Here is an 11,517-nt window from a genome sequence, read left to right on the forward strand (position 1 = left end):
TGTTCTTGGGCCATCACACTTATAACAGATGATGCTGAGCAGCACCAATATGAAGAATGGCTTGTGCACACCCAGCAGTTGCTGCAAATGCAGTTGAAGTTCTTAGAAGAGCAAATTGGAGCACATCGTAAATCCCGTAAAGCTCTGTGTGCCAAGCAGCGCACTGCAAAGAAAGCTGGACGTGAATTTGCAGAAGCAGATGCTGAAAAGCTAAAACTAGTCACAGAGGAACAAAGTAAAATCCAGAAACAGTTGGACCAGGTATGCAAAATGTCTTTTTTCAAATATATGTGAGAGATTGTTATTTTGAAATTCATTCAGCTAAGAACAATAAAATTGGCTTTTCTAGGTGCGTAAACAGCAAAAGGAGCACACCAATCTAATTGCAGAGTACCGAAGCAAGCAACAACAACATCAGCAAGGGTCTTCCATACTAGCTCCAGGGTCCTCTACGCAGGCACCCCACATGCTTTCCAAGATGCCTGGACAAATGATGATGGGCCAACAAGGAACACCAATTATTGGTCAACAGCCTGGAGGAATGCCTCAAGTAGGGATGCCTCAAGGAGGCATGCCAGTTAGAATGCCACAAATGCAACCTTTTGGTGGAGCCCAGCCTTCTCTCCCAATCGGACCTGGCACTGTGCAACAAGTGCCACCTCCTGTTTTTTTCCAGCAAGCCCCTGGAGCACAAGGACCAGATCCAAGAGTCATACAGGAACGACAGTTACAGCACAGGATGCAAATGGTCCAAAAAATGCAGCAACAACAACAACAGTTGATAATGGGACAGCAGCCTATGTCACATCAATCTCAGCAGCCTGGTATAATGAATCAACAGCCTGGAGCCATGGGCAACCAGCCAACCCAAGTTTTGATGGGCAATATGGGGCAGCAGCAACCAAGCTTACAACAAGGATTAATTAATAACCAGCAAAATCAGCAGGGGTTAATGCAAACAACTTCAGGTATGATGGGAAACCAGGCTATTGGGCTGACGCAACATAATATCATGGGCCAGCCAATGACTCAAACCATAAATATGATCGCAGGCCAGCCACAGGGTATGGTTGGTAATCAACAAATTGTTCAGCCGCTTCAGAGACCTCAGGGTTTGATGGATCAGCACGGGCCAGGTGGACAACATGTGGTAAGGGGCCCACCAACCCAACTCACACCTCAACAGCAGAGTGTAATGGCTCAGCGCATACTCATGTCACAACAGCAACAGAATGCTGCAAAAAACCTTGCTCAACTTCAGCAGCAACAAATTTCACAACTGAAACAACCAACGCAGGTTGGTCCCTCTGAGCCACAAAGAGCTTTAGAAACTCCACAGTCGGGGAATACCCAAGGGGTTACTGAGAACTTACAGCAAGGTGTGCAAGATCTTCAAAATCCTGATCATAAAGATGGAGGACTACTTAGTCCAAAAACACCACCCCAGCAGGGCGGACCTCCTACACCACTTCAGATGCAACAACAGGGTCAACAACAATCTAGTGGAGAGCAGAAAAGTGGTGTTGGACAGCCGCAGCAAGCACATGCTTTTCTGGGCCAACAACAAACGGCACAGCCTCAGTCAAACCACAATATTGGAGTAGCAGATCAACATGGTTTTGTGGGCAACCAACAGGCTGGATCTCATCTTAAAGTACAACCACAGCAACAACAGATTCAACTTGGTATTCAGACCCAGAACACCGTACAAATAAAACAGGAAGATCAGCAAATGTGCTTTATGGCACAACAGCAAGCTTGTCAGATTGCTGCACAACAACCACAGGATGTGCTCGGCCAAAATAGTGGTCAGACTCAAACTACAATGACCGGCATTACAAATCAACAGCAGCAAGCTCTCTTGACTCAACAGATGGGCATTTCTAGAGGCCAGCAGATGATGATGACTCCAAGGCCTGGTGCAGTGACAGGGCAAATACGTGCCCCTATTAACATTCAGGCCTTCATTGCACAGAACCCCCAACTGCGTCACCTGACTCCCAGCCAACAGCTGCAGCAAATTCAGGCAATGATTGCTCAGCGACAGCTACAACAAGGCCAGATGCTAAGAATGCAAGGTCAGGCTCAGGGACAAATGCGTCCCCATGTCCCACAGGGGCCACCAGTTGGTCCACGGATGCCTGGACTTGAAACCCAACAACAGCAGCACCGCTTTGGATTAGCAGGCAAGCAAGGTCCAGCTGGCACTCAACTGCAATCAGGAGCAATGGGACAATCATCTGGTATAGCTCCACAGTTTCATCAAGGTGTTTCAGGGTCTATGCAACAGCTTTCTCAAGGACCTTTGCCTCAGTACATCAATAGTGCCCAGCAGCAGCAGATGTTACAACAGCAACAAGTACATCAGCATCAGATGATGAGGGGTCAAGTGCCCAGGCCAGTAATGAGTCAAGTTCGTGCAACAGCACCTGTGCATATGGCTAGACCCATGTCTCCTCGCCAGTTAGTGGGTCAGGGTTCTCCTGGAAGCCCGCTTTCTAATCAGCAAAGGCTCATGAGAATTTCTCAGACTCCACCAGGCTCCCAGCTCCTTCAGCAACAGCAGACCCATGTGGCAATCGCACGGAGCCCTTTTCAAGCCTCTCCCTCTCATGCGGGTTCTCCTGTAGGTTCTTCTGTTCCAGAACCTGGTTCAAGCCCAGCATCTGTACATAAACCTGAGCCAGGCACCTTGTCCCTCTCTAGTCAAGTGTCATTGCCTTCTAGGCCAGAAAATGTTGTAGGAAAGCGTAGCCCCTTTAGCCAGACTGGGGGATCAATTGCCAAGACTCAGAGTCCCAGTACTGAAACTCTGTCAGCTCCTTTTCCACTTAATGGTCCGTCTCCTCAGTCAGCACAGAACCCACACCATGCAGTAACTGCTGCCCAAGTATCTGACAGTCATATGTCTCAAGCAAATCAACTGCCCAGTGAAATAACACTGCAAAACATCAAACAGGAACCACGTGAATTCCAATGCGACACAGGAGGTAGTGTAGAGCCCCATTCTGAAGGCATAAAGAGAGAGATTTCGGGAGAGGCAGTCACTGCTATTGCGAACTCTGTTCCAGGCTCTAGATGTCAAGCAGGTGATCTTGGATCCCAAATTCAAAGGACAGAGACTGGCCAACAGCTTCTACAGAAACTTCTTCGAACCAAAAACTTACAAATGGCTTCTCAGAGGCCCTCAGATGGCATTCATAATGAAATAAATGGGCACATCAATAGCAAGCTGGCAATGCTGGAGCAGAAGCTTCAAGGAACTCCACGCAACATGGAGGTACGACCAAGAAACCAACTTGATTGTGTGCATGTACAGATGTGGTGTTATAATTTTGTATTTGGTGTTCTAAGCTTTTAATTTTTATCTGCTACTGTTTTTAGGATCTGCAGTCACTCACTAAGAGAACTCCAATAGTCAAGGCCAAACGTACCACAAAAGCTGGAGAACGTGGGCCAAACTCTAGAAAGAAAACCAAGAAAGAAGAGGTTGGAAAAACTGAGGCAATTATGAAGCAGCTGAAACAAGTATGTTGCATTTGCTTATTGAACATTTGCTTCCTGCTTTAAGAGTGATGCTATGCTATGAAAACTTTGGATTGATATTATCTTAAACCATTGCTCTCTTATGGTTAACCCACAGGGACTTTCTCTTCTTCCTTTGATGGAGCCCTCCATTACTGCTAGTCTGGATTTGTTTGCTCCTTTCGGCAGCAGTCCAGCCAACGCTAAGGCCCAGTTAAAAGGCTCATTTGGAAATGCTATGCTGGACAACATTCCAGACTACTATTCCCAACTTCTTACAAAGGTATGGTATAGTTTGGCAATTTTTATACCTTTCTGTAAACAACGGAAGACATGTTCCTTATTCTGGGAATTTCCAAAAACGGACAGAATACAGAATAGGATGCAACCAGATTGTAATGACTGCATCACTTTTTTTTTTATAACTTTTTTTCAACATGTAATATCCATGTTTTGAGATGTTCTTTGTTTTTTTGTATTAGAACAACCTCAGCAATCCTCCAACACCACCATCATCACTTCCTCCAACTCCACCACCTTCTGTGCAGCATAAGCTTGTAAATGGAGTGACACCTGTAGAAGAACTAGCAGAAGGTCAGAAAGAGACAGAGGCATCAGAGGATACCATGGGTAAGACACCGTATTGATTCTAATTCATTAGTGAGATCGTTTGATGGTGTTACTGTTTTTGCACAGAATTTTTTTCCCTTGTAATTGAAGGTTCTGTTCCAGAAGAAGTTAAGAGTGTGGACATACTAGCAGCTCTCCCTACTCCACCTCATAATCAAAACGAAGATATACGGTAAATTACCAACTCTATAATGCAGTATGTTCCTCAGAACAACTAATCTTAAACTTGTGTATATGCAATTACACTAATGGATTCTTTCAACTCAGGATGGAGAGCGATGAGGACAGTGATGCTCCAGACAGCATTGTGCCCGCATCCTCACCTGAAAGCCAACTAGGTGATGAGACCACACGCTTCCCCCATCTGTTGGGTCCCAAAGAGGAGGAAGATGAAAGGGCCATCTCTCCTGTTATTCCCATTATTCCTCGTTCTGCCATCCCAAGTATGTGGTATCATTTGGAAATTATTTTAATTTGTTTGCTTGAATCTTTAATGACTGACGACTTGCTGATCTTACCCATGTACAGGTTTTCCCGAGACAAAACCATTTGAGTCAGTGGATGGAAAAGTTGTAGCCTCATCCAGCCAGTGGGACAAAACCAAAAGCAATGAAGTGTCTGTAACCTTCATGCTTTCATCAGCTGCAGCAAAGGTATTAAAATCTCTAAATGTCTTTACCCCCACAAAAGACTTAGGTAATTTTGCGTGACAATATTTAAGTACTGTTGAATTCTCCTCCGCAGAATCTCAACACAGTGATGTTGGCTGTTGCCCAACTGCTGCACATACGCATGCCAAGTTCTTACGAGGCAGCTTTTCCCCAGAGTCCTGGTAGAGCAGGTGTTGGACCTGGGAAAGTACCTGACGCTTCCAACCCAAGTATGGCACTCAAGCTGTCATTCAACATTCTCAAAGTGTTGGCAAAATGTTTAGCTGCTGCTTGTTGTATTTTCTTATGCTATGTTTTTTTTTTTTTTCTCAGATATGAAGGCGGACCCTTCTGCAAGCCATGATGCAGAATGGCTTAGGCAGTTTGATGTTTCCCTCCCAGGGTGTACCCTGAGGAAACAAGTTGATATTCTTGCTCTCATCAAACAGGTCAGTTTCCTGAGTCTCCATTTGTTTTTGTAAATGTCTTCTTGCTTTTGAGAAGTACATTACGTTCCTTCTGACATTTTCACACTTTTGCAGGAATGCCAAGAGCAAGAAGATAGACCTGCTCAGCACTGTTACATGACAAATGTTTCAGATCTGGATGTGCGCCACCTGCCTGTTATTCCTGTTGAGGTTTCTCCACCTCCATCACCATCGCCACCTCCACCTCCATCTCCACCCCCATCATCTGCTGTAGCTGAGCCCGAAAATATCACTCAACCTGAGCCCAAACCTGAACCAGAAGCACCACTTCAGACTGCATCATCCCCTTCCGCAAGCTCAAGTGCACCTGTCAAAACTGAATCTATAGTTAAATTGGAGTCTCACTGCTCCCCTGTTGCAATGGAGTCTGAATCTCAGGAGCCTGTGGTCCTTCCCGAAGCTGCTCCATCAGAAGAACAGCAACCTTCTGCTCCAGCCAGTTCTCCTCCTCTAGACTCCCCCACGATGGAGATGTCCCTCAAACCCATCAAACACCGTAGCAGGCCTCTTTCTGATGAAGAAGAAGAAGAACGACCCAAGGTCAAAAAATGGAAGGGTTTGCGCTGGAAGCGCCTCCAGATAGTCATCACTATTCGCAAGGGAGGCTCTAAGAAAGAGAACAGCCGTGAAGTTTCCGAGCTCATGGAGCGCCTCCGCATTACGCTGAAACCAGACAAGCTTCCCCGAGATAAGCGCAAGTGCTGTTTCTGCCACGAGGAGGGAGACGGTGCCACAGATGGTGCTGCACGCTTGCTTAACATCGATGTTGACCTCTGGGTGCATCTTAACTGCGCTCTGTGGTCCACTGAGGTGTATGAGACCCAGGGCGGTGCACTTATTAACGTGGAGGTTGCCCTTCGACGTGGACTACGCACACGCTGTGCCTACTGTCAGAAGACGGGTGCTACTAACAGCTGCAATCGTTTGCGTTGTCCGAATGTTTATCATTTTGCATGTGCTGTCCGGGCACGCTGCATGTTTTTCAAAGACAAAACTATGCTCTGCATCCAGCACAAGCTTAAAGGCCCCAGTGAAGAGGAGCTTAGCAGTTTTGCAGTTTTTCGACGCGTCTACATCGAGCGAGATGAGGTGAAGCAGATCGCAAGTATCCTGCAACGTGGTGACCGCATTCACATGTTCCGTGTTGGTGGGCTCATCTTCCATGCTGTGGGACAGCTCCTGCCCTCTCAGATGGCTGCGTTTCACTCACCCACTGCTATCTTTCCAGTGGGCTATGAGGCCACACGAATTTACTGGAGCACTCGTGTGCCAAACCGCAGATGTCGGTACCGTTGTCGCATCAGTGAGCAGGATGGCAAGCCCCTGTTTGAAGTGCGTGTACTGGAGCATGGGTATGAAGACCTGCACTTCCGAGACACCACTCCAGATGGTATGTAAATCTAAATTTATGTTCTGAAATTACTGTAAATGTAATCCTAATGGAATTTTTATCATGCTAATGTCATGCTCTTCAGGAATTTGGTCCAAGATTGTGCAGCAGGTTACCAAGCTGCGTGATGAGGCAGCCATGTTGAAACTCTTCACCGAGCATGTCAAGGGAGAGGAGATGTATGGACTCACTGTCCATGCAGTGATGCGAATCACTGAATCGGTGAGAAATAAGTATGGTTTGGAACTGAGAACTGTTAATAAAAGAACCGTTACCATAAGGGTTGGCTATACACCGGTAGACAATTAACCGGGAGATATTTGTCAACCGGTAGAGATTTTAGACTATTGTCTCTATTACGGTTACATGCTCATGTGACGTTGCTGTGCTATGCGGTTATGAAAATGTATTGTTTGCATGTATATTTAAGCATTAAAGTTTAAAAACTATTGATTTTAAGCCACTGAAATGCAATCAGCAGCGAAAGAGAACTCATTTTAATATATGTGCGTGCTGAGAGACACGCTTGTGAAGACAGTACTCCTAGTGCGTGAGAGTATTGAGCTGCTTTATAGACCTTGAATGGTTAAATACACACACACTTGTAAGAGTCAAAATGCATTAAATTTACACATTGAAGAATAATCAATGTTTTAATGCATTCAGTTACTTTATACAATGTAGAATTTCATATTTATTTGTTCTACTGTCTATTTTTATATAAAAGACCTTAAAGCAAAAATAACTATATCATGATTAGATGTGTCAGTATTCTGTAATGCGATATATCACGATAATGAACATGCACGCACGATATTGTTAACATGGTCTCTTCAAACTACTTATTAATAATTATAATTAAAAATAATTAATGATTATTCAAAATTTTGAATGCATTTTAAAAATACTTTTCCCATTAACTAGTTAAAATGCACAACACGGCTGTATGCTGCGTCAAAGATGCATGTGCACTCTGATGTAAACAAACGTGGATGAGAAGCGCATGGCGGAAGGCATGAGAAATACTCTGAATGAACAATATTGTTTTTTTTGTTACCTATATCCTTCAGCTTCCTGGTGTGGAAAACTGTCAGAATTATACGTTCCGATATGGCCGCCATCCTCTCATGGAGCTTCCACTCATGATCAATCCTACAGGCTGTGCACGATCAGAACCCAAAGTTCTCACCCACTGCAAAAGGTAATGAACAAAAGAAATTGAAGACCTTAATGTGTCGGATAAGTATTGCTTGGAGTTTGTAAGGTTCTAATGTAATTCTTTTCTGCTTCTCAGGCCTCATACTCTGAACAGCACAAGTATGTCCAAAGCCTATCAGAGCACATTTACAGGAGAGATCAACACCCCATACAGCAAGCAGTTTGTTCATTCCAAATCTTCTCAATATCGTCGGTTGAAGACCGAGTGGAAGAACAATGTGTACCTGGCCCGTTCTCGCATTCAAGGACTGGGTCTGTACGCAGCGAAAGACCTTGAAAAACACACCATGGTCATTGAGTACATTGGCACCATAATTCGCAATGAGGTTGCAAATCGCAGAGAGAAGATTTACGAGGAGCAGGTTTGTACATGTCAAGCTTCCAACATATATTTACTCTACTTGTCCTTTCTTTTTCATCTAAACTCAATTTTCTTCAAACAGAACCGTGGGATCTACATGTTCCGCACTAATAACGAGCATGTGATTGATGCCACCTTAACTGGCGGTCCTGCCCGGTAAGATCATACTTCCTGTGATCTTCTTGCTATCCAACTGTTTGATTTGGGTCTTAGTTTCTGAATTCTTCCTCTCCCTAGTTATGTTAATCATTCTTGTGCACCCAACTGTGTCGCGGAAGTTGTGACGTTTGATAAAGAGGACAAGATCATCATCATATCCAGTCGCAGGATCCCAAAGGGAGAAGAGGTTAGTTACAGTAATCTTTTCCTTTTTTGGCAGTGCTGTTCCCCAGTGTAACGCTTTGTATTTTTTTCTCTCAATCTATTTTAGCTGACATATGACTATCAGTTTGACTTCGAGGACGATCAGCACAAGATCCCCTGCCATTGTGGTGCCTGGAATTGCAGAAAGTGGATGAACTAACAGGGACAGAGAAAGAGTCCGCCCCATCTTTGCTGCCTGGTGCCAGAACACTCTTGCGCCAAAGCCTGTTATATTCTTACTATCCAGTTAATAAGCTGCTCTAAATTGAGGAAGAAACGTTCACTCTCAGTCACCCGAAAGACAAGACTTTATTCACAACAAGAGCCAAAGCTTTGAAGAGTAAACTTTTGATGCCACAACCTTTTACAGATGAGCTCAAAGGTATTGGACCTGCTTGAATCTTTCGTGTTGATTAAAAAGTACACCTCTGCCAAAAGCACCTCTACTTCCTCCACTGTTTCCTCTTACAATAAGCTGACTCTGGCTGCAATCGATCCCTTCGACATCTACCAAAATACCTGAAGCTATAGCATATCAATACACTTAGACTAGAACTCAGTGAAGATGTTTGATTAAAGCCATGTAAGTACTCAAAAATGAACTAGTACACTTTATCTTGGACCTATCCTTTCCGCTACCACCCTTTCGTCATCCCAGATAAATGCTCTCCCATCAAATCATCAGTGAAGATCGTGGACATTGGCAAGACAATCCTGAAGTGGCTCTGGATAGAACTGTGATGAGATAGGATAACGTCGAAATACTATTGACCTGTGGCTCGAAAGGCACCAGATGTTTTATTATATTGAGTTTAAAGGTGGGTTTATTTCACCCAGTCTACCTCATTGAGTTTGTGGGACGTCACTGCTTTGTATTAAACTGTTAAGTGCTACTGTGGAAAGGGGAAGGCAGGAATGTGTCCATGGCAATCGCCTTCTCGGATAAGCAGGGAAACTTAAGCAGCAGGTTTGCTTCTATCTATATTTTGCTTTCTGATGATTACAATAGTGAGCCAGTGCAAATCTTTTTAATTTGATTATACAAATGAGAGAACAGTATATGACAATGCATTACTTGGAGCAATCAAAACTCAAACGGGTGTCTCAGAGGCCACCTTTTTCCGACTGTAGATATCATGTAGCTGCGTCAACACACATACGGATCATGCTTTTAGAATAGAAATGCTCATCCAGATTCTCTCGCATTCTTGATGACGGAGCGAATTATGAGAAAGAGCCACAGTGCGGATCCACGTTGGTGCAATTTGAAAGATTATAGGGCAAACGACAAAAAGAAAACTGGTGATGCAAGACTGCCACTGCATTCAACATGTTTTCCCATCTTGAATCCTTCCATTATGCATCCATTAGATCTCTGTATGGATCTCATCACTCCAACCAGGACCCTAGGTGTAAAGCCTCTTCCCTTCTGTGATAGTGGACTGTTGTAAACTTACTGTAGTGAGTCTTTCTCTGCCTGCTGACGGCCGGTTGTATCTAATCTATGTATTGTGGTTTGATAGTGGTAGCACAGTCTACAGGCTTGAAGCAGTGATGGAGGAAGACTTCAAAAGGGCATTCTTTTTATATTAAAGTAATTTAAAACGGTAAAAAAAAACAGTTGAATTTCAAAGAAGGGAGTTGAACAAAGTCTCCACATAGGCCATGCTACTTTGTTCCTTTCTCCCCTGACTTATGACCTCACATTAAGAATAAATGCAAAATGTATAAACTGTACATAATAGGGGTCTAAAATCTTTATCCAGCTCCTTTTTAATCAAATTCAAAATTGTAGAGAAATAAAATTCATGAAAAAAAGCAACCACTGGATATCATTTTATCAGAAAACTAAATGTGTATATATATCTATAAATATATGTAAAATGGCAAACTAAGTAATATCTTTATGTATATGAACCAGAGTGTTTTTGCATTTAACTTTTTCTTTTTGTTTTCTATCTGCATTTTTCCTACAAGACCATATACATTTAACTAAAAAGGTGTGATGTTTCTCTTGTCTTCACCAATGAATTTTGGAAGACTTGATGCGGTGAATGGCAAACGTTTAAGATGGGAACGGTTTTACATGGAAATAGATACTACTTTTGTTTTGTTTTTGAAAGATACAGCAGTAAAATGGTGCATAGCATTTGTGTATTTATATAATATTGTTCACGTATATTTCTTTTATTTATGCTACTGCTTGTGGATTACTGAACCCTGTCCTTGAATCAGTGACAGTTTAATTAGCATATACAGTAAATGGAAAATCTTGAATCTCTCAAGATGATACTGTTTTTGATTCGTGTTCTGTTGTTTTCTTCCCCTCCCTGTAGAAGTGAATGTTTTATATGACTTATGAAAAAGGTCGCAAAGCCGGAAAATGGTATGACTCCAATAATCGAAAATATCTTCATTAATTACATGTGAATTGCACTCAGCATTATTTTATTTATACATCCTCCGAACTAGCATTTTTTTTAAGGGTAGTCTGTTAATAAACACGGGCGCTTACTGAATTTTAAGTAACTCTCGCCCCTCTTTATTCTTTTGAAATTAATTAATTTAAGCTCTCTACTCGTGTTGTAATTAAATAAATCCTGATTTTAGTTTTCAGCCTGATCTACTTTTTAAAAAAAGATGCTGCAACTGTACAGCAGAGCTACTTTTAGGGAAGATTAATAAAATGGTCATTTTTATTGTATGTGGCATGTTTTGTATGGATATAATAATTTTGAATTGTACATATTTTTTGACGTCAGAGGTTGCATCTCTTTATATACGGCTCCCCCTTCCCTCCCAGCCCTCCATTTATTTCTTTGTCTCTGCTTTCTTTCTTGTAAAGAAAAATAAAATGCATTTTAAATACAAAGTTTTCTATGTTGCTACGTA

General features: G+C 42.9%; 1 protein-coding gene across 8 annotated transcripts in view; it reads left to right on the top strand.

Moving 5' to 3' along the window:
- LOC113070551 (histone-lysine N-methyltransferase 2D-like) overlaps positions 1 to 11,493 on the top strand; it is a 35,634-nt gene extending 24,141 nt beyond the window's left edge. For 7 of the 8 annotated variants that reach the window (XM_026243936.1, XM_026243935.1, XM_026243942.1 and 4 more), the window contains exons 38-54: positions 29 to 261; positions 350 to 3,280; positions 3,385 to 3,528; positions 3,644 to 3,808; positions 4,008 to 4,155; positions 4,246 to 4,327; positions 4,423 to 4,598; positions 4,684 to 4,808; positions 4,900 to 5,035; positions 5,139 to 5,254; positions 5,348 to 6,683; positions 6,769 to 6,905; positions 7,754 to 7,884; positions 7,978 to 8,263; positions 8,345 to 8,418; positions 8,500 to 8,608; positions 8,693 to 11,493. In XM_026243936.1, the coding sequence (XP_026099721.1) occupies positions 29 to 261; positions 350 to 3,280; positions 3,385 to 3,528; positions 3,644 to 3,808; positions 4,008 to 4,155; positions 4,246 to 4,327; positions 4,423 to 4,598; positions 4,684 to 4,808; positions 4,900 to 5,035; positions 5,139 to 5,254; positions 5,348 to 6,683; positions 6,769 to 6,905; positions 7,754 to 7,884; positions 7,978 to 8,263; positions 8,345 to 8,418; positions 8,500 to 8,608; positions 8,693 to 8,785 (6,422 nt within the window). In that variant the 3' untranslated portion in view covers positions 8,786 to 11,493. The remainder of the gene's footprint in view (positions 1 to 28; positions 262 to 349; positions 3,281 to 3,384; positions 3,529 to 3,643; positions 3,809 to 4,007; positions 4,156 to 4,245; positions 4,328 to 4,422; positions 4,599 to 4,683; positions 4,809 to 4,899; positions 5,036 to 5,138; positions 5,255 to 5,347; positions 6,684 to 6,768; positions 6,906 to 7,753; positions 7,885 to 7,977; positions 8,264 to 8,344; positions 8,419 to 8,499; positions 8,609 to 8,692) is intronic. The other variant, XM_026243941.1, reaches the window with a different exon arrangement.
- Positions 11,494 to 11,517: the final 24 nt, after the last annotated feature.

Source organism: Carassius auratus, unplaced genomic scaffold, assembly GCF_003368295.1.
Source record: "Carassius auratus strain Wakin unplaced genomic scaffold, ASM336829v1 scaf_tig00004557, whole genome shotgun sequence".
NCBI lineage: Eukaryota > Metazoa > Chordata > Actinopteri > Cypriniformes > Cyprinidae > Carassius > Carassius auratus.